Genomic DNA, 27377 nt, shown 5'->3' on the forward strand with positions numbered 1-27377 from the left:
TCCCTCCCAACCATAAACTCGTCCCCCCCACCCCACCCCCGCCCCCGTCCCTCCTCCTTCACCTTTCTCTTTTTCCTTCTTATCATATCTTATTTATGGTGCATTGTAGGAAGTGCCTAGTGCTATAGAAAAAAATTTAAAAGGAGATACAAAGAACCATCTGGGCAAGACATCAACCCTTAGGGCATTTACTATCTAGTGGCTGACAGAGGACACACTGAGCAAATCAGCATTTCTTTGTTTCTCATAAACACATATGGACATGTCAGAAAGCATTATCTTAACAGCAGTACCAGACATTTACAAGCACCTGCTCTGTGCAAGACCTTAGGCTAGCAAATATTTGTGACACTAGTGTTGTCCAGTCTTTTGTTACGAATGCAGATTCCTGAGCACATCCTCAGAAATTCAGTAAGTCCAGGGTGAAGTACAACTTTAAATCGTGGTTTCACACGAAAGTGCTGTGAGTTATTGGCAGACTGCATTTTGAAAGGAACACCTGCTAATGAAATGCAGAACCAGAAAATCATGAGACATTGGCCCTACCCTCATGCGGCTGCAGTCTAGCTGTAGAGATAGTCTGTACACACAGAGAGGAAAAACTTTATGGTGGCTAAGCTCATGATAAAATCATGGCTGAAATCGTGGAAGAGGTAGAAATTGAGGAGAGTCTTCAATAACTAGAATAAATAAATACCTTTTATCAAGAGATATGTTTATCTTTGCCTGTTAACCATGGCTATTATTCATTTTATACCTTTCTTTTGGTCTTTTATCTGCATTCTCTAATTTGCTCAGTTCGTATGACCTCCTCTGTGTTGTGATTTTATGATCCTCCCCTACCTCTCCTCCTCTCTGACACTGGGAGACTAAGACCATGATTGGTCTGTGTACTTTTAGGAAACATCAGAGCTCACAGAGATGAGTAGGAAGGAATGCTGGTCACCACTTCTAATAGCAACCCGTGGGAGTTGTGGTTCAGTGGTTGTTTCAGTATCACCTCCTATAGAAATGCCAGTTTGCTTCAGATATGTGAATGTTTGAGACCATAGGGAATGTTGTGGAGGGGAATTATAGTCAGAAATCATACAGAACTTCAAAAACTGGCTACTGTTTCAGATGAAGAGTACCTAAGGTAGCTGTGCATCAATTCTACCAGAATACAGAAGACAGGTAACATCATGCTATTTAAATTTATTTAAGCCTATGTATTTGGAATTGTAGAATTTGTTTAACCTCCTGTAACATCTGCCCAGGTGATTTCTAATTGAGCACAGATAAAACCCTTTATGCTTATTATCAAATAGAGTGCACATAATAAACTTAGCCAGAAGTGGATAATTTGGTTGGTACAGTCTAATTGCAACAGAGTCCAATGGAAAATACATAGAATATACATAATATACAGTAAGTTATTGTATGCATTTGTTTGGTTTATTTCACATCTGCCCTTTTACTCTGTGTCTGCTGTTGCTATGATTAGTTCACCACCCACCTTTTTCTCAGATCATTTTGACCTTGCCCTTCTATACTCTCCAAAGAGGTCTCTCCTCTTCCCTTGTTTTAGACTATTTATTTTTAGGCTTCCAAACTGGTGGCCATACATTCTCAGTTTCTTAGTGTTAGAATTATTTTATTTGCCTTACATGTGTTATGGTACTTCTCTCCTGCACCCCTTCCTGAAGAGCATGGAATACATTTCCCTGGTGCTAAGGACATATGATTGAAGATATATAAAATAATAAATATGTCTACTTTCCTGTGGATAGTTGCTTAGCTCCTCAAGAAGGTACTTGGGGATGAGTTACTTTCCCAGCCAGGGTAACAGCCATATACATCAGAGGGTAGCCTTTGTGCTTCTCCTCGACAGCTCTTGCATAAGAACCTACTTTCAGTTTCCTTGGCTGACAATTAGACCTAAAGCTCTCTTTATTATTTCTCACAAGTGCCATTATTTTTTTATCTGACGACATGTCCACAGGCAAGATCCCAGGACAGGAGAATAAATCAGAAATTACTTTGTGGAAATGCACATTAGTTCCAAATCCCCTTCTAGTTTCTAGAAGGTTCTTTCTGGAACCTTCAGTTCACATACGTTAGTGCTCAAATCTGCTTCTTTATTAATACATTTCCACCTATCGGCTCTTCCTCTAGCTGCAAAGCCAATAAAGCATACCTATGGCTTTTCTGAGCATCTGGTCATTCTTCTTTTTGTCAATGTATCTTTTAAAACAGGGAAGCCAGCATGTCAAGCAATACTCTGTATGTGTCTTACGTAAAGTGCAGAAAAATGAACTGCATACTACAATTCAATTCAGGCAATTTTTCTAACAGTTGCATCAAACTGTTGTCTATGATTACATTTTTGTCCAGTGAAAATCTCGTGGTACTTTTTTACACTAAAAACTACAGAATCCGTTCTCCCTCATCCTGTGCTTATGCTATTGATTTTCTCAAACCTACATGCAAGACCTTACATTTATGCATGTTAATTTTTCCTACTTTGAAGCATATGGTAGTCTGATGAAGAGGATGCCCTGCCAGTTGAAAATGTGTGTTATGAGCTCTACAATAACTTAAACAATCTTCACTCCTCTGTGGACCTTCTGGATTCTTCCTAGATAAGTTTTATTTGCATTTGCATAAATAACATGTACACAGAAGTAAGAACAAAATCCAGCTTTAAATTCTTATCTGGGACTTTGAGGACTGTAGGAAGAACGACAAAGACATTGTTTGGTAGGCGATATAACTGTCAATCTTATGCCACAGTGGTTTTCTGGCTGCCCAAGTCAACAACTTGTTGCTTCCATGCATTTAATCATGGTGTGGTGACCAAGAGTTAGGGCAATTGAAACTCTTTAGTCAGACAGGTAATTGCACGTGTACATCAAAGTTAATAGTGGCCTTCCAGAATGATAGAATATTAAATGCAAGGGATTGTTTGGATCAATATTTGTTTCTTAAAAACTTTATAAACGGCATCTGCCCAATAGGTGGTAAGCACCTGGTCGATAAGCGTGTCTGAATTGTGCACAGTGCTGCTTTGAAACCCTTTGAGTATGAAACTATATTAACTGACGTAAGAATACTTATTCAGCTCCAATTCAGTCCCATTGACAGGGCAGTTTCTAAAAGTCACAAGGGACATATCATCCTTTCATGGACTTCAGGAGAGGATTGGGATCAGCCCAGTTCAAGATAAGGAGGCAATAACCTCAAAGACTCCTTTCCTCAACTAGAACCAAGTCCCCAAATGTTTATTTCCGGATGAGCTCTGGGCCTGGTACACATCCTGCTGTAGAGTAGGTACTCAATGAATGTTTGTTAGATAAATAAATTATTTGATACTTTAATGAATAACTGGACAAATAAGTGTCTATCAGCTGTGCCTACTCACACTTAGGTATATATCCCAGGAAGATGAGTTTATTATAATAAGCCCACTTCAGAGATCCACCTGATTGAGAGTGTGTCTTTGGCAGGTTCTAATTCCTTATCTCTAGAAAATAGAATGTTCTCTTCCTTTTCCCTGGCATGCTTAGGGAGGACAAAGAGAGAACACTTCCCTTCAGTGCCATAACATTCTTTACTCAAAGGCATTTTCTTCCTGTTCAAGGGCCTTGGATAGCTTTATTTCCCAATTATTATCTTTAATAGGCACCTGTATTAAAGCAACTGCCTTAACTTTCTAAAATGCATGTGGTTCTGGAGGAGCCCAAAGCATATCCTGACTCATTAAAATCACAGTTCTGGACAATATGTTTGTTACTGACTGTCCTTAAGGATAAATGTCTCCCCCAGAGCCCAAGATTGCTAACTTCCTCACCTAAGTAATCATCCTTCCCAGAAATTAGTTATATATTAGGTATGTATTTACCTTCCCCAAACTGATAGCCTGACTTACATTGATTAAACAGAAGATTGTTTACGTTTCAAATTTAATAAGAAGCTCAGAGGTAGGTGATGCAAGTCTAGTGTAACTCCAGTAGGAAAATGTCAAATATTTAGACTCCTTCTATCCTCTTGCTTCTCCATCCTTAGAGTATGATTTTGACCTCATGGTCTCAGAGTGGGCATCTTCCATACACAGTGATTCTGCATTTTGGACAAGAGGAACAAGGTTTTGTGGCAGAAAGCCTGAAGGGCTTTGTAGAAAACCTTTTCCAAGGACTTCCATTTACATTTCCTCAAAATTAACTGGGTCGCAAGGGTACTCTGACTGTAGGGGAGTTTGGGAAGGCAAGTATTTTTAGTGGGGCATATTGCCCTTCTATGTACTTCATCCCTCCCTACCCCAAAAAACAATTTGTTCAATTTGCCGGGAAGAAGGCAAAGTAGATATCGAGTACAAATTAGAAGTATCCGCTACAACTGCCTTTCTAGGTTGATAGCTTGATCCATTATCTAAGGACTGGGCTGCCCCTAAAAAACTACAGTGACTAAAGTCACCGATTTTTAACATGAATATTGGTATTCCTATATAGTTACCACCCAGTAAGTCATGGGAAACTATTGGATTCTTTAGAGCCAGATCTGTGTCTCATTACAAATCATATAATTTTTATGCTATTTTTTTTTTTTAATCTGGGGAATTGTAACCTATTTTCCATTCTTGACCTGTTAGCAATCCAAGTCTTGATTTTTTTTCTTTAATTCCCAGTTCTGGAAACCCAGTGGATTCAAACTTCATTTACCCAGCTAACCTGTTTTTAATCGTTCTATTACTGGATTGAGGAATTTAAACTGGATGAAAATAATATCATTCATTGCTCCAAATTCTACTTATCTCAGCCATACTGAACAACTTCACACTTCTTCCAAAACTGTTTGATTTTAACAGTCAAATTTTATTCTGCTGGGTTATAGATCTGTACTCTTCTAATTTGGTTTCTGTGTATAGTTCCTTATTCCCTTTAATTTTCACAATACAGTAGATTATTCCACCAAAATTAGAAAACACTACTCCAGTTTTATATAAAACAAGAAATATGTATATTTGCTCTTAATGTCTCTGTAGGCTATTGAGTTCAAAAATGCCTTAGCATCACTATTTTGACAAAGTCGAAAAAAAAAGGACAATTAAAACAAAAGCTAGAGCTAACCACTAACCAACCACTATACCTCAGGTGTCTGTTAACAGTATGAGGTATAGGATTCTAGGCAAACCGGATAACTGAGGAATAAGTTGAAATAAATTATAAGGTTTTGTCACAACGCTTCTATTTAGCTATGGGGGCTTTTTGTTCTTAATTATCTGACATAACAGTCTTCTGCATAGAAAATGTGCAACTTCCTTAAACGTGACTCATATCAGCAGTAAACCTTTAAAAAAAAATGGGCTGTGAAAACAGGCTCATGATTTTCCTTCCCCCTATTTTATACATATAACTATTATTTGCCTTTATTATTTAAGAGTATGCTTTACTCCTTCTTGAATGTAAATACATTTTAAATTGATCAAGATTTTCACATGATATTCCAGAGCACAGTTTTATGCTACAGATTTTCTCAAATCTGAATGTAATACTGACTGATGGCAGTGGTTAATATTGTTGTGAACCTAAAAAGGAAAGCAAACATTTCAGCAAAGCTGAAATTTACATAGTTGTCAATTTTCTAATACTAGCAAATGTGAGCTGCTTCAAAATAAAAATCACCTATATTTTGCCTAAAGAAAGAAAAGAAAAAAGCCTCACATTTCAGTTCGAAGTCATCCTTGTTAAGCTAATTATCTTTAGCTGTGTAGCCGTTTAGTTTATTTATTTTTTATTTTTTTTATGCTGTGTGAAGGGTTGCTCAAGGCTGTAAACATAAATGAGGGCTTTTTTATACCTCTTCTATTGATTGGTTGAGAGGGTTTGTGTTTGGGGGTTCTCTTGCAGTTCCTCTAGAGACTATATTTATGTAAATTGAAAAAAATTACTATTACTTGAAAAAATAACCAAAACTGTGATTTAACAGTACAAAAGAGGGTACTGTCTAATCCCTCAAGTAGGAAATTGCTTTTCTTCATGATCCATTGCTTTCATACTGTTTCTGGCTCCTACTGCTGAAGGAGAAAAGACCCACCTTTACTCTCCTTTTACTGTGTCTGTTTTCTGGCCTCTGAAGTAAATAATATGCTTATGTGGCAGTAAGTAATCATTGAAATGAGTAAATTTCAATAATAATAGTAAAATGCATGACTGATAAGATCTTCAAGTCTCAGTTGGACAACCGTGATTATACCAAAGCAGGAGATAATTTATATGGGAACCTGAAATGAGAAATTAAGAATGTGACATAGTGTAGCAATGAGGATGTGACTTCTTTGTGGCTCGTCTACATGCTACCGTAAATGTTAGATGGAACGAGATATCACATGATCCCAAACTGATGATTTTCTGAAGTAGGTAGGTGTTTCTGCATGATGCTTTGAATTTTTTCTTTGCCAAATGACAAATCAAAATGTTGCCAATAAGAAAGGATACTGATTGTGTTTGTAGCTGCTCTTCCATTGGCCAGTAAAGTATTCAGTTCTCATCAGAATTTAAGTTGCTGTTTGCTATGCTAGGAGGTAGCATTATTTTAAAGCAAACCACTGTGAATTGGACTAACACACTTCCATTGTCAATATTTGGCTAAATTTCATTAATGAGTGACATTTTACATAGCACAGAAAATTGCACACTATTATATATCTCCATTCTTAAAGATTAGAACAGCAAATCTGGTTTTAATTATTTAAGGATAATGGTAGATGAGACCATTTGGGTATAAAACATTCCCTTAAGTCTAGAAATGTTTCTTGTATCTCTTTGATTAGGTGCTTAAAGCAATCTGAGGGTAAACTATTTCATTTGAAAATAATATAAAGGCAATTATCAGGTATGCATTTAAAAAATCATCAGATGTGCTTTGTTTTAATACCTATCACATGTTAAATATTGACGACCACACCATTTTCATTATGCCTAATGAAAACTTCATTAGGAAGACATTAGTAGATTAATTCCACTTGCTGGGTGGTTTATTTTATTTAGAATGCAATAAGGTAAGTTCATTAGTTTGCAGACATAATGTTTTCTCCTGTACCTCAACGCAACTAGGAACAATTCCACAGAGGTCTACAGATCTTCTAACACCTGTCAAGATAAACATACAGGTCTCTGGGGGAATCATCACAGCAATAGGACAGAGAAAACCTGAGGAAAGTAATTCTTTCATGAGAGAAAAAGACAGTTGAAAAAAAACTGATTGATAATTTTTGGAAATGCCTCTCAGAGGTCATATCTTTTTATACGAGTATCAAAAAATATATTCTATCTTTTAAACAAATGTTTTGGAGCATATACTACACATTTTGAAATAAAGATAAATACTCTAAGAGATTTGAACTATATGGAATGATTCAATTTGCATTGAGCCACTGGAAGTTTTTCCAAAACCTATAGCTAAGTCTCTCATCCATCCCAGAACAGGTATATTAGATTATAAGTTCTGCTACAGTTATATTATTTGAATGGTTATAGTTAAAATGGTGCCAGTATTTCCATTATAAAACCCTATTTTCAAGGATTTATAAGTTGGCTATAAATGTTTGCTCTGCAGTTCAACTTGGCAGCAAGCATCTTTGCTTGGTGGTGTTTTATTTTCCTTTTACATAGTATGGGAAAGAAAGACATCTGTTTATAACATGAGTAGGAAAATATGACAATGAATTCCCTTATTCTTCATAACCAGTTGTTTAGCATTCGAATCAAAGTTCAGCTTAAATTTGTTATATATTTTAGGCAATGAAAGAGCTAACCAAAAGCCTGCAAGGATAAATTGAGAGGGGAGGGTGGTTTTCTTTTGTTTGTTGGTTTGGGTTATTTTAAATTCCTAAACATGGATATAGATTTAACCATTTATCCTGACACTTCATTCATACAGCACAAAAATAATATAAATATACTATTACATACCCCGGGCATTTTTTTTTTTTTTTTTTTAGGTATTTGTGATAGTCTATACTTGAGAAACTGGAGGAGTTCAGAAATTTTTCCAGCAATTTGGTAGAGGAATGAATGGGATAGTAAGAGACCTAGGTAGCAGAAAAGATCATTTTTACAGAGGGAATTGCATGGGCAGTGGCAAAAGAAGTGAAAAAATGCAGTGTATTTAGGGAAGAGAAGTTCATGTTGCTGGAGCCTAGGATGTTTGTGGGGTAAGTGGCAGAAGTTGAGGTAAAGATAAGACGGGAGAGGCAGGATCGAGACAAATTTCGAACGGCTTAGTATGCCATGGTAAAGAAATGGTTAATATGCCTTTTACTTACCTGGAAAAGGGATCTTTGTAGTGGGATAGTCACACTAACTTTACTACAGTACTAACTTCAAAATATCACTCTGACAAAATGTGTAACCTAATATATTTGTCCTGAATTGGATGGGGATTAAATTATAGATCCCAGATAAACCTATTTAGAGATTCAGTTCAAATTGCATGATTAAATTCCTTTCAGTGAATTCAAATGGCAACATATGCTACAGAACATATATCCATAAAGATAGATTGAATTGGTTTATATGCTGTAAGTGCTCCGGCATTCAGGAAATTGAACTCATGGTATGGGCGTGACGTCTGGTTCTGGATTTGAATATCTGTATTTACTAGGGAATTTGCAAATTATATCTCAGTTTTTATATCACCCTAACTTGCCTTATAGCTGTCCTTCCAACTCTAGTTCCACTTTCAATGATTCCCATTTTGCTTTCTTCTTCAGTGGCGTGTGTATATGATAGACTGTGCTGGTGAATGCAGGTGACAGATCCCAGGTTGTCAGTTTTTGTCACTGATCTTTCCTGTGCCTGATGCTGGTCAGACTGAAGACCTGATATGCCAGGACCTGAAAGGGACTTTTTTTTTCTTTTTTTAAATGGTTCCTGGCTATTTGGATGGCCAGTATTAGGTTTTATATGGAAACAAGCATCCTCACCTGCATAAGGCCACGTGGCTGATACGTTAGTAAAGTCAGATTTGAACCCTAATGCGGTGCCTTCAGTCCTGTAGGAGCTCAGTCCTGCCTCTAGCCACTGGCCAGGCTAACTGAAGAAGAGCACACATTCAAAAGATGAGAAGGAAAAGAAAATAGCTTTTTCTAAGTAGAATAAAAGGAATTTATAGTTTCATGTTGTGAAATGAGAACATATAGGTTTATATGCTGGACATCTTGAAGTCTTTAAAGAATGCTTTAAAGAAGAGATCTGAGAACAGCACTGCTGTCTATGTTTAGAATACACAGCCAAAGAGGCGAGGTCATTGGTAAGGAGTTTAATTAGAAAGCCCTCCCTGTGTTGGTTAATAAAACCCGTGTTAAAGACGTTGACATTCAGGCAGAGCGGTGGTTCTGAAAATCTAGTTCCTCTAGGCCAGCAGTATGAGCATTACCTGGGAACTTGTTAAAAAAAAAGCAAATTATCAGGCCCCTCTACAAACCATGGGAATCAAAAGCAAAGCAGTCTATGATTTAAGAAGCTGTTCTAGTGATTCTCGGGCACGGTAAAGTTTGAGGATTTAGAGTAACAGAGAATTGGAGAGGTGGCCGAACTTGACTGAGTGGGAAGAGTCTGAAATAGGGCTAAATTAAAAATCACATTACAGCTCATTATCTGTATGTCTTTAGCAGCTATCTAAAATATGTACCTGTGAGTAAATGACAATAACTTATATTTAGTGCTTAATATATTTTACACAGTGTTATAATCATTTTACAGATGAGAAAATGGGGGCAAGGGTCACATGAATAATAACTATGGCCTCAGATTCAAACTCACAGTCCGACACTCGAACTGCATGTTTTCCCTCTACACTATGAACTCATTCACATCAAATGGCATGAACCTAGGAAAGAGTTTGTCAGCAACACAAGTACGTCTAAATAACTATACAAACAATATAAGATGCTAGTGACCAAAAGATAGCATATGATTGGGTGGTACCAAAGCAATGCCCACAACACTTCAAGATGCAGTTAATAATGAAATTTCTATGACCCAGCCTTGGTGCTTAGGCAACAAATTTTATGTAGGATGTCATAAATGAACTTTTTATTAAAAGGGGCAAGAGAAGAGATAGAATAAAACAGGGGTTCGCTGTTAGGAACCGGGCCGCACAGCAGGAGGTGAGTGGCAGGCGAGCTAGTGAAGCTTCACCTGTATTTACAGCCGCCCCCATCGCTCACATTACCGCCTGAGCTCCGCCTCCTGTCAGATCAGCAGCAGCATTAGATTCTCATAGGAGCGCGAACCCTGCTGTGAACTGCGCATGCGAGGGATCTAGGTTGCGTTCTCCTTATGAGAATCTAATGCCTGATGATCTGAGGTGGAGCTGAGGCAATGATGCTAGCGATGGGGAGCGGCTGCAAATACAGATAATCATTAGCAGAGAGGTTTGACTGCACAGAGACCGTAATAAGTCAGTTGCTTGCAAACTCATATCAAAACCCTATCAGTGAGTGGCAACTGACAATTGAGCTGCATCTTACAGAATAGACTGGACATATGCAACACACTTTGGGTGTCACTGTCTCACGTCACCCCCAGATGGGACTATCGAGTTGCAGGAAAACAACCTCAGGGCTCCCACTGGTTCTGCACTGTGGTGAGTTGTATAATTATTTCATTATATGTTACAATGTAATAATAATAGAAATAAAGTGCACAATAAATGTAATGCACTTGAATCATCCCAAAACCATCCCTCCACCCCACCGTCCGTGGAGAAATTGTCTTCCATAAAACCGGTCCCTGGTGCCAAAAAGGTTGGGGACCACTGGCATAAAATACTTCAGTCCTAAACACAACTAACTGTGACTGAATAAATCTATTCGTATTTCGGAAATCAAACTGCAAGCTTTAATTTCTTTTGAGTGAATTGGGCATCATGTTGGCTCATGTTGGGTTCCCGCTACTCTCTCTCAGTGTGGAGGTTCTAGGTAATAGGTACATTGACTGAATTTCCCAGTCTACATCTGTGACTGGACTATGGGTGGTAGGAGATAAAAGTTCACTTCCAGTTAAGTAAACACTTCATAAATAAATCTGACTTTTTGGTAACATTATTACTTCTGTGGGCCTCAAGTTTATCACCTGAAGAGATTGTACTACAAAATCTCCAGGAATGCTTTTAGCCCTGGCATCTTTTCTTTCTTTTCTTTTCTTTCTTTTCCTCCCTCCCCCCCTCCTCCATTTCTTCCTCCCCACTCCTTTCCTTCCTCCCTTTCTTTCTTTCTTTCCTTCTTTCTTTTTCTTTTTCTTTCTTTCTCTCTCTTCCTTCCTTCCTTCCTTTCCTTCTTTCTCTTTTTCTTCCTTCCTTTTTCCTTTCTTTCTTTTTCTTCCTTTCTTCCTTCTTTCCTTCCTTTCTTTCTTTTCTTTATCTTTCTTTCTTTCTCTTCCTTCATTCCTTTCTTTCCTTCTTTCTTTTTCTTCCTTCCTTCTTTCCTTCCTTTCTTTCCTTTCTTTTTCTTTCTTTCTTTCTTTCTTTCTCCTTCCTTCCTTCCTTCCTCCCCTCCCTTCTTCCCTCACTTCCTTCCTTCCTTTCTTTCAGTGTCCTTACTCTTCTGATCTATTCTGATCTTTTCTCAGAACACCTTTAGGGACCTGCAGTAACCCAGAAAGTTAACAGGATCAGAGGTTTGTCTTTGCAACTTCACAGACAGCATCCTCTCCTGAGCCTCTCTGTCTTTACTCTCTCTCAATCCCAACTCAGAAATGCAGGTAGATGGATATGTGGGGTCTCTTTGCCTTTTCTTGTGCTGACATCAGTAGAAATGCAAAATGCATGACTGACACTCTGCTCGTTTTTAATTTTTAAAAGATTGGTACTGCCTGTAGGTTTTAATATACTTCCTCTCTGCCATTTTATTGTCTACTTTTCTATTTTAAAAGCTTAATACTGAGCTGTAACAATTTCCAATTAAGTTTTAAGAAAAACACGAAAAGGTTGAAAGTGTCTGCCTGACAACCATTTTGTTTCTTGAGACAGAAGGGTGATTTTAGGAATACGAAAAAATAGTTTGAAATAACCTGTGCTTTTCCATTTCTGTGTACACTCCCCCTTCTACACACTCTTTTTCTCTTTCTCTTTCCATTCCCTTGCTTTTGTCCCCTCAGCTTTCAAGCCCATCTCCCATTTCTTGCATGGTTGTCTGATGCAGGCTGCCTGCCTTCTCGTTCATTATTAATCACCAGCTATGAATGCATCTAGAATAACTCCCTGTGCGCAGCTGTTAGATTCTCTTGGTGGAGCTCGGTACCCACAGTGGTCAGAGGCAGGGGAGGGTCAACCACTCTTGCAAGTGTTTCCACAGCTCCTAGTGGGTTTAAGATGCAGACCAACTTCTGCTACAGAAACAGACACTTATTAATAAGTAGGAACAAAATCTTACAGCATGTTCTGGAAGCTTGATGAAGTTCCAGCTCTTGGTTCTTTTAGGTACCCCAAAATGTCTTGCAAATAGGTTTTCTTAAAGCAAATATGGCAATATTTCAGTGGCAGCATCCAGATCATCATCTGTCAGAATTAGGTGATTAAGGTTTGTTAGGGATCCATGGTAGCACCCACTTCATATGGTTTTGTGATGATTAAATGAGCTCTCAGAGCTGTGCCAGGTATGAATGTATTAGTTCTTATTATTACTAATATTATGACACCATTCCCTGTAGTAAAGGGTGAAAGGCCTTATAGATTCATATACTCTATCCAAATAGAAGCAAAGCATGTTTACAAAAAGTTTGGCCAGTCCACATACCTTGAACGTTAACGATTTCACCAAAGAGAACCCACCCCTAACCTCCATTAACCAACTGACAAGCCATTTATGTCACCGATGATAATCTGTTTCCAACATACATTATAATTAATGAACAAAGCCACATCATGATTGGAGATGATGGTAACTCAGGACTTCCAAAAGTCACCTCTGACTTCTGTAATTCTGGCTGAGCTGTTGGAGCATACATTCCTGATGAAAGCAACCAACCTCCTGAGACACAGAACCGTACTAACACACATTTATATCGCATTGTCCATGCTGCAGTATTTAAGAGTAAATTACAAGCAGCCGAGCACCATGTCTCCTCCAGCCAGTTTTTTACTCACCTGAGAACAATTTGTCCGTGCTGCCCCAGTTTCCTTTATTTTATTTTATTGTTAATAAATTTATTTATTTATTTATTTCTGGCTGCATTGGGTCTTCGTTGCTACGCCTGGGCCTTTCTCAAGTTGCAGCTAGTGGGTGCTACTCTTTGTTGCGGTGCGGGGTCTCATTGCGGTGGCTTCTCTTGTTGCGGAGCACAGGCTCTCGGTGCACGGGCTTCAGGAGTTGTGGCTCACGGGCTCTAGAGCGCAGGCTCAGTAGTGGTGGTGCATGGGCTTCGTTGCTCCGCGACATGTGGGATCTACCGGGACTAGGGATCGAACCCGTGTCCCCTGAATTGGCAGGCGGATTCTTAACCATGTGCCACCAGGGAAGTCCCCTCAGTTTCCTTAGATAATACACTTCCAGCCAAAGAACTGACCAGCTGAAGAGACATGAAGAGTAAGTGCAAGCTTTATTTGCTTCATACAGATTAGGCATGAGTCTGCTCACAGGACTTTTCTCCACTCTCTAGACAGAGAATTTGCTCCTTGTTCCACCATAATAGCCATTTATAACAAATATTGCAGCATCCGTATCACAGAATCCACCCAAGAAACTCCTAGGTACTGCAAAGGTGCCTTAGACATCTGCCTGAAAACACGACAGCTAGGGCTTCCCTAGCTGTCTAATGAATTAAAATCTACTAATGAATTAAAATCCACATGCTAGAAAATAACAAAATGAGGAGGAAGTGGCCTGGGGATAAGGACGGGAACAGACCACAGTGGAAAGTGCAGGATTTGCGTTCTGTTGGTCTTTGAGCAGTTGTGGGAGGGAGACAAGGTGTATTTAAGTAGATAAAAGCGCCTTCTCTAGCATGCCTAAGCTGTCTCAATTAGGGAACTACTGAAGTATTAAATTTTTAGTAGAATAACATAAACTTTTGCCAAGGATGTGAGGTGTTGGATTGCTACAAATTTGGTTTGGTGGCCCTTGGTCACTGGTAACATAGTGACCATCAGAGTCCCAGGGTTGACTCTCTGAATGAACTAGGAAGCAATATGTAAGTCTAAATGACCACGTTGGTGAGTGGCTGATTTGTATCAAATCCTTCTAGAACTACTTTTTCAGGACATGACTTTGTATTTGTTGATATAAAGGATTTTATAGACAGGAGCCTGTGAGAAGTAGTACCTAGTCAGAGTTGTTTTCCTTTGTCTTTAAGTAGGAATAAAAACAAAAAATGTCCAGCCACTAGTCACGTCATAGTTTTTATCATCTTTTAGAAACCAGGGAACTGTTTTAATCACAGTTCCAAATCCCGTGTGCTAGCCTCCAGTGACTGTGGTCCTCCTTGCTAAGTCCACTTGCCGTGCTAGACTTTTACTCTTAGTTGTGTGTTGGCTTTGCTGGTCTTTTTCCAGGACACGTGGCTTTCAGTTAAATATTCTTCATTTCGGGGCTTCCCTGGTGGCGCAGTGGTTGAGGGTCCGCCTGCCGATGCAGGGGATGTGGGTTCGCGCCCCGGTCCGGGAAAATCCCACATGCCGCGGAGCGGCTGGGCCCCTGAGCCATGGCCACTGAGCCTGCTCATCCGGAGCCTGTGCTCCGCAACGGGAGAGGCCACAACAGTGAGAGGCCAGCGTACCGCAAAAAAAAAATATATATATATATATATATATATATATTCTTCATTTCACCGGTAGAATATAATGTCCCCTCTTCTTTGGGGGCACTAGATTTAAATTTCCTGATGTTATTTTCCTTATGAAACATGGTAAGAGAAAGGCAGAACTCCACCCTTATAAGACATCATCATAGCTGGGCTTCTATAGAGATCTTGGGGGTTCTTAAAGATTCCTAAAATGTTTGACCAAAACACAAGCAATCTCATTCATCTTGTTTCTCTCTTCTGCTGTCCTCTTTCTCACCTGTCTCATTTTTTCCTTTTTTTTCACTTTCTGTCTTTTCCTCAGCTGCCAAATTCACTCATTCTTTTTCTTCCTTGTGTATTTTGATTCCCTGCACTTCTACTGCCTTATGTGAGATATGATACTGTAGTGGGAACGAGGGCTCTTTGTTATGAGTAATCTGTGTAATTAACAGATCATCAAAACTGATGCTTGAGTAGATGGTGTCAAGCCATATTTAGCAGATTGGGTTTGAACACCTGGCAGAACAAGTTTGGTCCAATAAAAAGAGCGGAACTCTTTCCCTTTTAAGAGCTCTCAAGACACTGGTTACATCTGAACCATAGGGGTAGGGGAAGGGTGCCGTTTGCCGTTGTAATTCCGACGGAGGGATCACCTGGCAGAGGAGGGAGCGTTGCTTTTTTAGGTGTTCCCCGCATCGCCGTACACGTGTCCCTTTGACGTGCGGAGAATGCTTGAGAGAGGCAAAGCAGGGCGATTTCTGTGGGAAGCTAGACCAGCCTCCCTCGTTACATAGGCTCGTCCTCTGCATTGCATCCGAGCTTCAGTGATTTGCTGTTTGGAGACTGCAGATTTGCATAGAGCCCCTCGCTTCGCCAGCGTGTGTGGTTCTTCTTTTCTTTTCTTTTCTTTTTTTCTTTTTCCTTTTCTTCCCCCCCCCTCCTTTGTGTGCTTCTGCTTTTCCCCAGCTCTCTTTCCCCCGTTCGATCCCCGCTTCCTTCATAAGGGTGGCACTCTTCCCTCTGAACCCCTCGCCGGGCCTAAGTGTCAGGAGGCGGCAGACGCGGAGATTGCCTCGGGAGCAGGCGATGCGCGCCGCTGCTCCGCGCGCTGCCCGGGGGAGGCTGGCGCGAGCGGGCGAGCCGGCCCGGGCTGAATGGAGGGACGGGGCGCCTCGAGTCCATGGGGTCTGCTTCTCCGTTGAAAGGAGGTTGGGCCGGCGAAGTGGCCTCCCCAGTCCCCCCACACAATGCTAAATGGATTTACCTAGTGGATTCGCGGTGGATGGCTGTCATGTAGAAGTGAGGACCCTCCGGGAGGAGCTTTAAACCATTTCCCCGCTCCCCACCCCCCCGGCACGCACTCTCGCCCGAAACTCTTTGGGAGTATCTCTCGAGAACCTGGAGCCCCGGAAATCTGGGAGCAGCCGCCCGCTCCGTGCTTGCTCTTCCCCGGGGCTGCCTTTTCGGACAAGCCCCCATCAGCTGCATTCACCTCGGCTATGTTTCGGATTCTTTGGGGTGCAAGGCACGGCGGACTCCAGGACCCCGAGAAGACTGTCCGAACGAGGGAGAGGATGGGTGCCCTGACGCGGTGAGGCGGCCAGCCCCGCAGCCCACCCTGAGCCGCCCGCTGCTCCCCGGCGCCCTCTCCCCTCACCGCGCCCCAAACTTTGCCTCCCGCGGCGGCTGCCCCTCGGCGGGAGCCCAGCCATGTACCAGAGGATGCTCCGGTGCGGCGCCGAGCTGGGCTCGCCCGGGGGCGGCGGCGGCGGCGGCAGTGGCGGCGGCGGCGCAGGGGGGCGCCTCGCCCTGCTCTGGATAGTCCCGCTCACCCTCAGCGGCCTCCTAGGAATGGCATGGGGGGCGTCCAGTTTGGGAGCGCACCACATCCACCATTTCCATGGCAGCAGCAAGCATCATTCAGTGCCTATTGCAATCTACAGGTCACCGGCATCCTTGCGAGGTGGACACGGTGGGTCTGCGATGCCAAGTTCTCGCGGGTTTTACTCCCTCGCGCCCCCCTTTCGACCCTGCGCTCGCTTCACGGCCCTTAGGGCTCGGAGAAATGGGAGCGCGAGAAAGGGATGTGCATTTGGGTGTGTTGGGTGGGAGCCACTTATCTCTTTGAAGACAATAGAAAGGGGCTGGAGGAAGGCGTCGCGGGTGTTTGCGGTGAGGGGTGGGAGGGGCGTTCCTTGTCAGGGTGCTGGGAGTGAGACGTGGGCACCTATTAAAAGACCATCCTGGGCCCCGCGGGAAGGGGGCGTTTCTAGCGAGAAGGTCACTCGGCGTGGCCGAATGGGGAGCCGGGCTCAGCCCAGGGACCTGAGCTCCTGAGAGAGGAGGGCTCTGCTGAACCTTTTGTCTGTGCTCTGTGTGCTGCCCCACCTCCTGCCCATTTTCCCTGGTCTGGGGGAGGGAGAGGTTCCAGCCCGCACGTTCCTCCAAGGCAGTGCTCAGACTGCAGTGACGGTGAAGTGGCAGGTCCCGGGACTCACGAAACTGGAGGCTAATTCCATTTTCCCCCACCTCTTCCCTTAATTGGAGAAAGTAGGAGGGTGCTGGAGGCACCCTCTCTAGTGCCTGCCAACTCCTACCCAGTTTAGAGGGGACCTCTGAACACCATCCCCTTTCCCTCATCCCACCCACTTACTTCTTTTTGGATCATATCTGAAGGCTGCTGGGATAAGGGAAGTCCTGCTTCCTCCTTCCTCAGAGTATAGTGCTCCCCAAGGAGGGCAGGTGGGGCAATGCTGGCTGGTCTAAGCCAGGAGGTCTGCCTGAAGGAGAAGTTAAAGCAGAGAGAAGCTGTTCTCCTCACCGGGAATTCCTTTGTAAAGAGCAGAGTGTGGAGACAAGCCTTGGTTGGCAGGTTTCTTCTCCAGAATGACCAGCAGTGTAAGGCCAGGTTCCTGGCATCTTCAGATAAATGCCTATTTCAGATTCCCTGAATTGCCAATAAATAAAACATCAACTGTTTTTTGTGAGTCTTCCCCCACTCCCAATTCTTCTTCTTCCCCAGTGTAAAATCTGCTTTAAAAAGCAGGGTGAAAGTTACGGACACTCTGTTTTTTACATCTCTTTCCCCCTCTTTTGCTTGTAGGGCCCCTTTCCCTTTCAGACTTGGTTCCTCTCCGGATCCGTCGCCCGTCTCCCTAGGAAATTCCTCTCCCCCGCCCAGCAGCTGCTAGTTATACGGGGATGGCCCCCTTCCCCAGGGACTGGCTTCCTACCTGGGGACAGTTCTGGTTAAATGTGAGAGGTTAGAACCTGACCCAACTGAAGAGAACAGATCCCCTGGGCACCTCCTTTGGGAGTGGCCCAGGCACACCTCACAGTGGGCCCAGGAATCCCTTCCTTTCCTTCTCCCAGTTCCCTCTCAAGGACCGTCTCCAGTTAAGCGTGCCTAGGCTGGAGACATGAGTGAAGCCTCCAAAGGGGGCTTTTATGGAAAAAGTGACAGAAAGGATAGATCCCTCAGAAACAGCAAGGAGTTGCTGTTGCTCTCCCCACTCGCTCACAGTATTCTGGGAGCTTATTGCTCCCTTTCCCGGGTGCAGTTCTCACCCCACTGCCTGGCCTTTTTGCAAATTATGTGAGTTCTGGGGGAGGGAGGCGAGCCCGGACACATGAGGGGCAGACAGAGCGTGGGTGCGGTGAGCCAGATGGGGGTATGCAAGGGGGTTGGGCGCTTAATTATACCAGTGGGAAGCACTTGGCTAATCTCATATGCATATTAACTTCTCCTTTTCTGTGGCTCTGCCTATCTCCCGAGGGATATGGCTGAAAAGGGAGAGTGCCTGGGGGACGTGGGGAGAGGAGAAGACCAAGGGAACCCTGCCGCAGAGAGGACACCTGTCCTCTCACCTCTGTAGCTTCTACCCCAGTCAGGCCCTCGTCTGCTGGTCTCTACAAACATTTCCTTCCCTCCAGAATATAGTGATTGTCTCCGTACATGAATGAAGAAGCAGGCATATCTGTCGCTGGGAAAGAGAAAGGATAGATGGATAGTGGAGGAAAGGGTATGTGAGCAGCGGTTGTGATTATTCTTTTGGGTCAGAAAACTTTCTCTTCCCTTTGAAGGTTCCATAGTATGGTCGTGTTTGTTACTTTTTGAAACTCTCCCCACCCTGCTCACACACACTTTTGGAGGAAGCTTTCTGATTCTTTCTCCCTGCTTTTTTTTTTTTTTTTTTTTTTTAATCAGAGTAGCAAACTTACCTGTCAGTAGCCAGCCTCCGCCGAATAAAAGCCGGTGTGAATTTTTCACACTTCATCTCTTGCCTCCCTTGAAAATAGGGAAAAAACTCTGGCTAGAGAACAACCCAAGAACATTAAAGATGAAATAAGCCTCTGAGGGTGGGGGATGGAGAGATGGGAGTGAGGTGGGGATGCAGAGAGGCTGAGAGCGGGACAGGCAGGGTGATGGCTTAAAAGAAACCTAATAAGAAAGGTGACGGTGAATTTGTTGGGTCAATAAACTCCTTGAATATTCAGCTAATTAGACAAAGGGCCCACAAGGAAATAGTCTTTGAGCCTAATAGATGAGGGTGAAGGGAAAACACAAAGGTGAGTGACAACATGATAAATTCCTGGCTGAAAATCAAGGCAGGTGTAAATGAGGTTTGGTTAAAAATGTGAGACTATGGCAAATATACATATGTAGATGAACACACGAGCTACCCTGTTTGCTTATAGTAGGATTCCTTGGAGTCATAAGACATTTTTCTCATAATAGGGAAAGAATATATGTGCTTGAATGTGTAAAAGAAAAATCATGTGTGGTGTATTTTATGGAACAAAATTTAGCTTATCCTCTATGTTTTGAAAACTGCTGGGTTGACTATCCAGGTCCATTCTTCTTCATTTTCTCATCATGCCATGCTTCATTTGCACTATTATGAGGTGTCACTTACAAGGATTGCAGGGTGCTGAAAGCACTCATGGCTACCCTGAGCATCTTTGTGCAAGCTGACCCAGTTGCAGAGATTATGATGAGGATTTTTTTTTAAATGCATATGAGAAGCAGGTTTTGAGATCACTGCAGGATCCCATTTTATTTTGCATGTACTTAAAAATCTAAAGGTTGAAAATACCTCTATAGAAAAATTGAATTTTCCTAGTCAAGTAAATGGAGAACTGTGTGACTGTAAATGATAAAAAGCAAGCCTGCTTGTAATTAAGACTGCTACTTAAAGCCAGCAAGAGTTCAGAATAAAGCAGTGTGTTCAGTTGGTATTGCTTTAGAGATGTGCCATATGTGCCAAACATAGAATGATGTCAGTGCAATGCTCAGGTTTCCATCTCTGCTCCTGGCTTTCCTAAGTACCTCTGCATACTTTCAAGAATTAGCTTAGAGCCTCTCAATAATTTCAGGACATAGAGGAAGGAGAAAACCATCATAGGAATGAGCACACCAGTGCCAGCCGTTCTCCTCCCACAAATTTGAGCTCCAGAAATTATACTGCCTTGATTAGCTTTTACTATTAAAGGGCAAAGGGGCTTTCCCAGAAGGAAATGTTAACAGATTTTAAAAGTGTGGTTTATAATTGAGGTAGCCCAATGCCGTTCTATGAGGAGAATAATTGTATCTTAAATTTATAATGTTTCTCTTTCTGAGGCACTTTCACACACATACTAAACTTCTAAAAGGAGTGGGGGCTTTTGGAGGGAATTTGAATATCCTTTTTCTTGTAGGGTGAGGCACACCTCAGAGGCACCAAACAATGGAACCAAATCTCTGGTCGGAGTCAAAGAGGAATTACTTATGGAATCAACTCTGCATGGCCCTTAGCCCAGAGCAATTCCATGAGCTCAGAGGTTTTGAAACATGAACTGAGAGGGTCCTCCATGTGCTTTAATGGTTGATCCCTTGGAGTAGAAATCATTACAAGGACCAGGGCCTCACATTTTGCTTGCAGTGTGTATTAACAATAGTGAATCCTGTGAGAGAGGCTGATGGCATCTGCCTGGTGTCCCATGGATCACTTCATTGATTCTGAGGAGGTTTTTGTTTTTCTTTTGTTTTTCTCACAAGCAGGAGGTTGCTGTTTGATAGAGTGATCCCTTTGCTCTTTTGTCTAGCATCCAAGAGAGTTAGCAACACCTTTCAAAATATACTTGACTTTACTGTGTTGAAGAAAAATTTAGCTTTTCTGGTAATTAATTTATATGTGTTACCCAGAACATTTTTGGCTATGAATATTCTGCTGAAGTAGATATTCCTACCACACACTTCTTCCTTACTTCGGCTTATTGGACAAAAATGTGCATCACTGCAATGATTTTTTTTTTAATTAATTAATTTATTTTTATTTTTGGCTGTGTTGGGTCTTCGTTGCTGCGCACAGGCTTTCCCTAGTTGCGGTGAGCGGGGGCTACTCTTCCTTGCGGTGTGCGGGCTTCTCAGTGTTGTGGCTTCTCTTGTTGCGGAGCATGGGCTCTAGGCATGCGGGCTCAGTAGTTGTGGCTCGCAGGCTGTAGAGCACAGGCTCAGCAGTTGTGGCGCACGGGCTTTGTTGCTCCGTGGCATGTGACATCTTCCAGGGCCAGGGATCAAACCCGTGTCCCCTGCATTGGCCGGCGGATTCTTAACCACTGCGCCACCAGGGAAGTCTCAGAAAGAGTTAATCTTTAAACAAACAAACAGACAAAACCTGCCCTTTGAAAAAAAGTTATTCTGTAGTATGTGATATACATGGATGAACTCTGAGGACATCATGCTGAGTGAAATGAGCCAGTCACAGAAAGACAGATACTGCATGATTCCACTTATATGAGGTACCTAGAGTCATCAAATTCATAGAATTAGAGGGTGGAATGGTGGTTGCCAGGGACTGGAGAAAAGAAGAAATGGGGAGTTGCTAATCAACAGGCATAAAGTGTCAATGATACCAGATGAGTAAGTTCTACAGACCTGCTGTACAACATTGTGACTAAAATCAACAATACTGTATTGTACACTTAAAATTTTGCTAAGAGGGTAGATCTCATGTTAGGTGTTCTGACCATGATAAAATACAATTTTAAAAAATGAGAAGAGATTTCAGAGAGAGGACACATCTAGTGGGAAAAAAACAGATCTTGAAATCAGGAGACCTGAGTTCTAGTTCTGATTCAACCAGCAATTAACTGTGTGACGTCTGGAATTCAGTTACAGCTTTGAACATCAGTTCTCTCCTAGCTCTAAGGTGTGAGGAGCACAGTCCTCTCATTTTAGAGATTTGAAAGCAGAGCACTAAGTAATGTGAGTGAACTGGACTCCTAGAGTCACAGCAAATTAGTAGCAGAGTTGGAAGTAGAGCTCATATCTTCTAACCCATCTTCCTCCTTGTTTAGAATACTCTTCCTGGAAGCCTGTGCTCCAGCAGTGAGGAGGGGCTACACTAGTTTATCCACAGTTTTTTCTGAACTCTGTATAACCCAAGGCAGTTCTTTTTAGGTGATTAACTAGGATTAGAACCTTGGTCTTTGAGAAGAGAATATAGCAAGACTAAGTTCCTGTAGAGAAAACCGTCTTTGCACAGTCAGGCAGTGCCTCATTTACACTCCATTGTGTGCCTCTTTTTAATAAAAAACACAATTATTTTTTGAGGGGTTAAGGACCTTAATAGTAATGTTGAGCATGACTTTTTATATTGTTTTGTCATTCATATGCTTGTTTTTTTTTTTTTAATTGGACAAGATCCTTTCCAACTTTGAGTTCTAAGATTCCTTTGGCAATAAGGATCTCTTAAAATCCTTATACTCTTGTCTTTTCCCAGAGCTTTATTGATTCTAAACATACTGTAATTGGAGATGTTTTTGCAAAGATTTTATATAGGTCCCTTAAGCCATCCATTTGTCCTCATCGTTAGGTAGAGGTGGCTTTCTTAGGTGCACAGGAACCATGGTATGGGGGTCAGGCTCAGGGTACTTGCCTGGTATTTGCTTTTCAGCTGAGGTCCTAAGGAATGTCTCTTTGAAAAGCACCTGCTTCCTGTAACTTGTTCTTTTTGCCTAGTCCTTTTTGGGCTGTGTAGGGTGAAGAGTATTTCTCCACACAGAAATTGGTAATACCTTTTAAAATATTCCATTCTCTCACAAAATGCAAGAGTGTTTTCAGTGTTGATCATATAACAATGAATCCCCTCAAGCTTTTGACAGAGCTTAGCAAAAACAGCTATATTTTGAGAATATATTTCCACAGAGCCCTCGTGTAGAGTGTCTCACTTAATCATCATCGTAACTCTGGCCGGGCTTATGATCACCATTTTGCTGACAAGGGAACAGATTTAGAGAGGCGATGATTCTGCCAGGGTCACTTAATTAATAAGTAGCTGCAGTACTTTTGCTTTCTCACTCCAGTATGTTAAGAGGCAGGGTTTTGAAAGGAATACTCCATTCGAATTCAGAAAACCTAAATTCTCTCCCACTGTCATCACTTTCCAATTCACTACTCCAAAAAAAACAACAAAAAAATTGTTTGTTCGTTAAGAATAAGATTAGCCAAAAAAAGGTAGCTAACCCATATATTTATTAAGAATTTCAGGTGAACATGGATATGAAATGTACGTCTCCATTCTAGTGGAAGAAATTTGAGTTAATATTGCATTATGATATTTAACTGAAAAGTAGCAGTAAGGTGGGGATGGATTAAAAAATGAGGGTCATTATCAAATTCAACTTAAAGCATCAAACTCAGGCAGTGGTAAATAATGTAATTAGTCAAAAATAATTATAATAAAGTACTTTATGACTAAAAAATGATGATTCCTGGACAGACTTCCTCTCAATCACCAAGTGTACAAGCCACTAAGAAGAACCTGCTGTGTCTATTGTATGAACTTAATATCTATGGGGTCTGTGAATTGGAACTGAGGTAGAAAGGTGTTTCTCCAGTTTGCAGTCAGAATACTTGGTTATGTACATATTAGGTTTTACATGAAGCTTCTATGAATCTCGTAGACATTTTCATTGTGAAATTCAAAATATTAGACTCTTTTGGCTATAGGATCTCCAGTTTAAATGTATTATGTAATGTGACCCACAGCTTTTAAAAGCAAGGTTACGCTCTTTATTCTATATTCATGTACATATTTGGTGATTTTTTTTTCCCGTGTAACTAAATTGATGAAAAAACATGATATATCTATGAAAATGATCAGTGAGAAAGAAACAGAACTTTCAAGTAAATGGTAAGGGAGTGATTTTTAATGTGCAGTGGAATACAAGGCAGAGACATTTATTGACTTGGACATCACTTCTGCACAGTTGTTTTGATTATCTGAGTTGCCATTGGACTAACATTGGTACATGTAATTATTTATATGGTTCAGCCTGTCTTGGCTATTAGTTACCATCTGGTCATCATGACTGCAGGACTCAAAGCTGCTAAAGAAAGAGAAGTGGTATTTTTGATGCTTCTTAAAGCTGAGATGATTTCGGATTCTGAAATCTCTAATTTTACATTAAGATTGAATTATCTAGGGCTTCCCTGGTGGTGCAGTGGTTGAGACCCTGCCTGCCAATGCAGGGTACACGGGTTCATGCCCCGGTCCGGGAAGATCCCACATGCCGTGGAGCGGCTGGGCCCGTGAGCCATGGCCGCTGAGCCTGCGCGTCCGGAGCTTGTGCTCCGCAACGGGAGAGGCCACAACAGTGAGAGGCCCGCGTACCGCCAAAAAAAAAAAAAAAAAAAGATTGAATTATCTAAAGTGTGGATAGTTCCACAGCATAAAGCACATTGCTATGAGTGACTGTGATGCTGTTCTAAAAAAAATACATTTAGGGCAAATATGGAAGCTCACTGTTGTGGTACTCATATACTATGCAATTAACACTTTGGGCAAAGCAGCAGGACGTTTTAAAGAGGTGGTTTTCCTGATGAGCTTCTCTTTCAAATTTTTCAAGATAAATGCTCTAGTTCATATCTACGTCATTTTATATGTAGTTATACTTTTCAATTATCAGTTATATAACACGCTAGTACAGAGAAATAATACTGAAGCATGATTAGTTTAAATACCTCTGGGAATTGTTGCCTGGAAGGTATGTTATAGAAATTAAACTTTATTTTGCAGAATATTATTTAGTAGTCTACTTATTTTATATTTCATATTGGTTTCTGAAAATCTTGCCGTTTTAGACTATTTGAGCCTATATTCTCATTGTAAATTGATTATTCTCTACATTACGTCTTTCCAAAGTTGAAATAACAAAACAGTTCTCAACACCCTAAGCTACACTTCCTTGAAGACCTCACTTAATATTTCCGAAATTGCAGTGTGCTGTATCAGTCACTTTTCATGTCTACCGTCAAAGTGTTAACATATGCTGGAATAAGATTAATAATAAATGAGTCTCTGTCAGCAAAGTGGTTAATTGGACATGTTGTTGTATATGCAAATAATATATTTGGTTTCCCCACTCATTCTTTTCCTTGGGACTTGTCCTAAATGAGATAATAGAGTTGCTGATGCTTCTATTGACAATTTTTCATACAGTTATCAAAAGTAGAACACTGCTGATGAGTTTCTGATAAATATCTTTATACAAAAGCCTTGTGCTTTAGTAGATAAACAAGGTATTGATTATCTGGGTGCCTTTTTTTTTTTTTTTTTTTTTGCGGTACGCGGGCCTCTCACTGTTGTGGCCTCTCCCGTTGCGGAGCCCAGGCTCCGGACACGCAGGCTCAGCAGCTATGGCTCATGGGCCTAGCCGCTCCGCGGCATGTGGGATCTTCCCGGACCAGGGCACGAACCCGCATCCCCTGCATCGGCAGGTGGACTCTCAACCATTGCGCCACCAGAGAAACGCTCTGGGTGCCTTTTTAATGACTAAAATATATAACAACAGTCTATTTGTACTTGCCAGTAATAAAATGTTTGCCTCAGTAATCTTATTTTTAAACGTAACACTTCTTGTCTTTTTCTTTTTAATACAATAAATAAAAGTTTTAATTATCGTTACCCAAGAAATTAGTTTAACTCTTGGCTTATAGCAAGGAAGTGACTTAAATATTGCAGGGGTATTTCACTATCTCAATTCTCCCCAGTGAAAAGGCTGTGCAGAGAAAGAACTAGGGCTGTGTAAAGTGGTAGCAAATGGCCAATTACATCACTTATTTATTCAAAAATCACTCAGTGCTTATTATACATCAGGTGCTATTTTAAGCCCTTAACAAAATATCAGCTCATTTAATTCTCACAACTCTGTGAGATAGGTAATATTACTTTCCCTTCTACACTTAAGGAGAGTAGGGCACAGCAAGGTTAAGAGATGACAAAGTTACAAAACTAAAGTTGTGGGGCCTGGATTTAAACTGGAGCAGGCTCGCTCTGCAGTCCATGCTCTTAACGCCTACAGTGTGCTGCCAACAGACATAATTTATCCTGACTGAGCATTGTGTTTTCTCCTCTAGCTTTTATCACCAGTGGTACATAAGGGACCAACCGTGGATGACTGTCTGAATTTACTTTAATTTACAAGTCATTTCGCTGAAGGTTTAGTGCCTCATCCTCATCTTCCAATTTGTTTTTAAGCATCCTGCTTCTTTTTTTTTTTTAATATTTATTTATTTGTCTGCGCAGGGTCTTAGTTGGCGCATGCAGGATCTTTGTTGCAGGGTGAGGGACCTTTGTTGTGGCATGCAGGATCTAGTTTCCTGACCAGGGATCAAACCCGGGCCCCCTGCATTGGGAGCGCAGTCTTAACCACTGGACCACCGGGGAAGTCCCAGCAGGGGGATGTATTCTATTTTATTTATTTATTTTTGGCTGCATTGGGTCTTCGTTGCTGTGCGCAGGCTTTCTCTAATTGCGGTGAGCGGGGGCTACTCTTCGTTGCGGTGCGTGGGCTTCTCATTGCTGCAGAGCACAAAGCGGGCTTCAGTAGTTGTGGCTCATGGGTCCCAGAGTGCAGGCTCAGTAGTTGTGGGCCATGGGCTTAGTTGCTCCGCGGCATGTGGGATCTTCCTGGACCAGGGCTCGAACCCGTGTCCCCTGCATTGGCAGGCGAATTCTTAACCACTGTGCCACCAGGGAAGTCCCTAAGCATCCTGCTTCTTAACTACACAGGGCATCAAGTGGCCTCTCTATGCCTCCCTTCCTTGTTACTTTATTTGGTTTGATGGATTTATTAATCTCGATATCCACCACCACATCGAGAGTAAAGGAATGATTGATTTAAGATCCTTATTAATGTTTATTAACTTTTTTCACTCTAGTTGGCAGATACATTCCCCACCAAACTGATAGATCTGCTGTGATAATAGACTAATTTGCAAGTGCAGCCCTGATTTACAATTAAAAGGAAACAATTGTAGTGTATCTGATTATGTGATTATATTCTCATGAGATGAAAGGAGTCCCTCTGTAAATAGTTAAATAAAATTGTATAGTTCCAGAGGCAGGGTATAGAGAAAATACTTACAGAAAACTACTTTAAGTATTTATCCTCATTTTAATTATGGTTTCTTAATATGAAACCTTTAAAATTTAAAAAGTCAAACTGTGTTGGTTGCGTGGTATTATATATGAGTACATAAAGAATTTAAGCATTTTTTCCACTCATTTCTATTCAGACTGTAAGGTAAAGCATCATTCAAAAAGGATGGTAAATGCTTTGGAGTTTGAATCT

General features: G+C 41.5%; 1 protein-coding gene across 4 annotated transcripts in view; it reads left to right on the plus strand.

Moving 5' to 3' along the window:
• LOC149747754 (neurexin-1-beta) overlaps positions 1 to 27377 on the plus strand; it is a 546613-nt gene that overhangs the window by 91837 nt on the left and 427399 nt on the right. For 2 of the 4 annotated variants that reach the window (XM_022573880.3, XM_022573879.3), the window contains exon 1: positions 1 to 16731. This exon is cut by the window's left edge. The exons of the other annotated variants lie outside the window; for them this stretch is intronic. In XM_022573880.3, coding sequence (XP_022429588.1) covers positions 16470 to 16731 — 262 coding nt within the window. In that variant the 5' untranslated portion in view covers positions 1 to 16469. The remainder of the gene's footprint in view (positions 16732 to 27377) is intronic. 4 annotated transcript variants of the gene reach the window in all.

Source organism: Delphinapterus leucas, chromosome 13 (assembly GCF_059928025.1).
Source record: "Delphinapterus leucas isolate spDelLeu-1000000601 "Yukka" chromosome 13, BTC_Dleu_Yukka2, whole genome shotgun sequence".
NCBI classification, from domain to species: domain Eukaryota; kingdom Metazoa; phylum Chordata; class Mammalia; order Artiodactyla; family Monodontidae; genus Delphinapterus; species Delphinapterus leucas.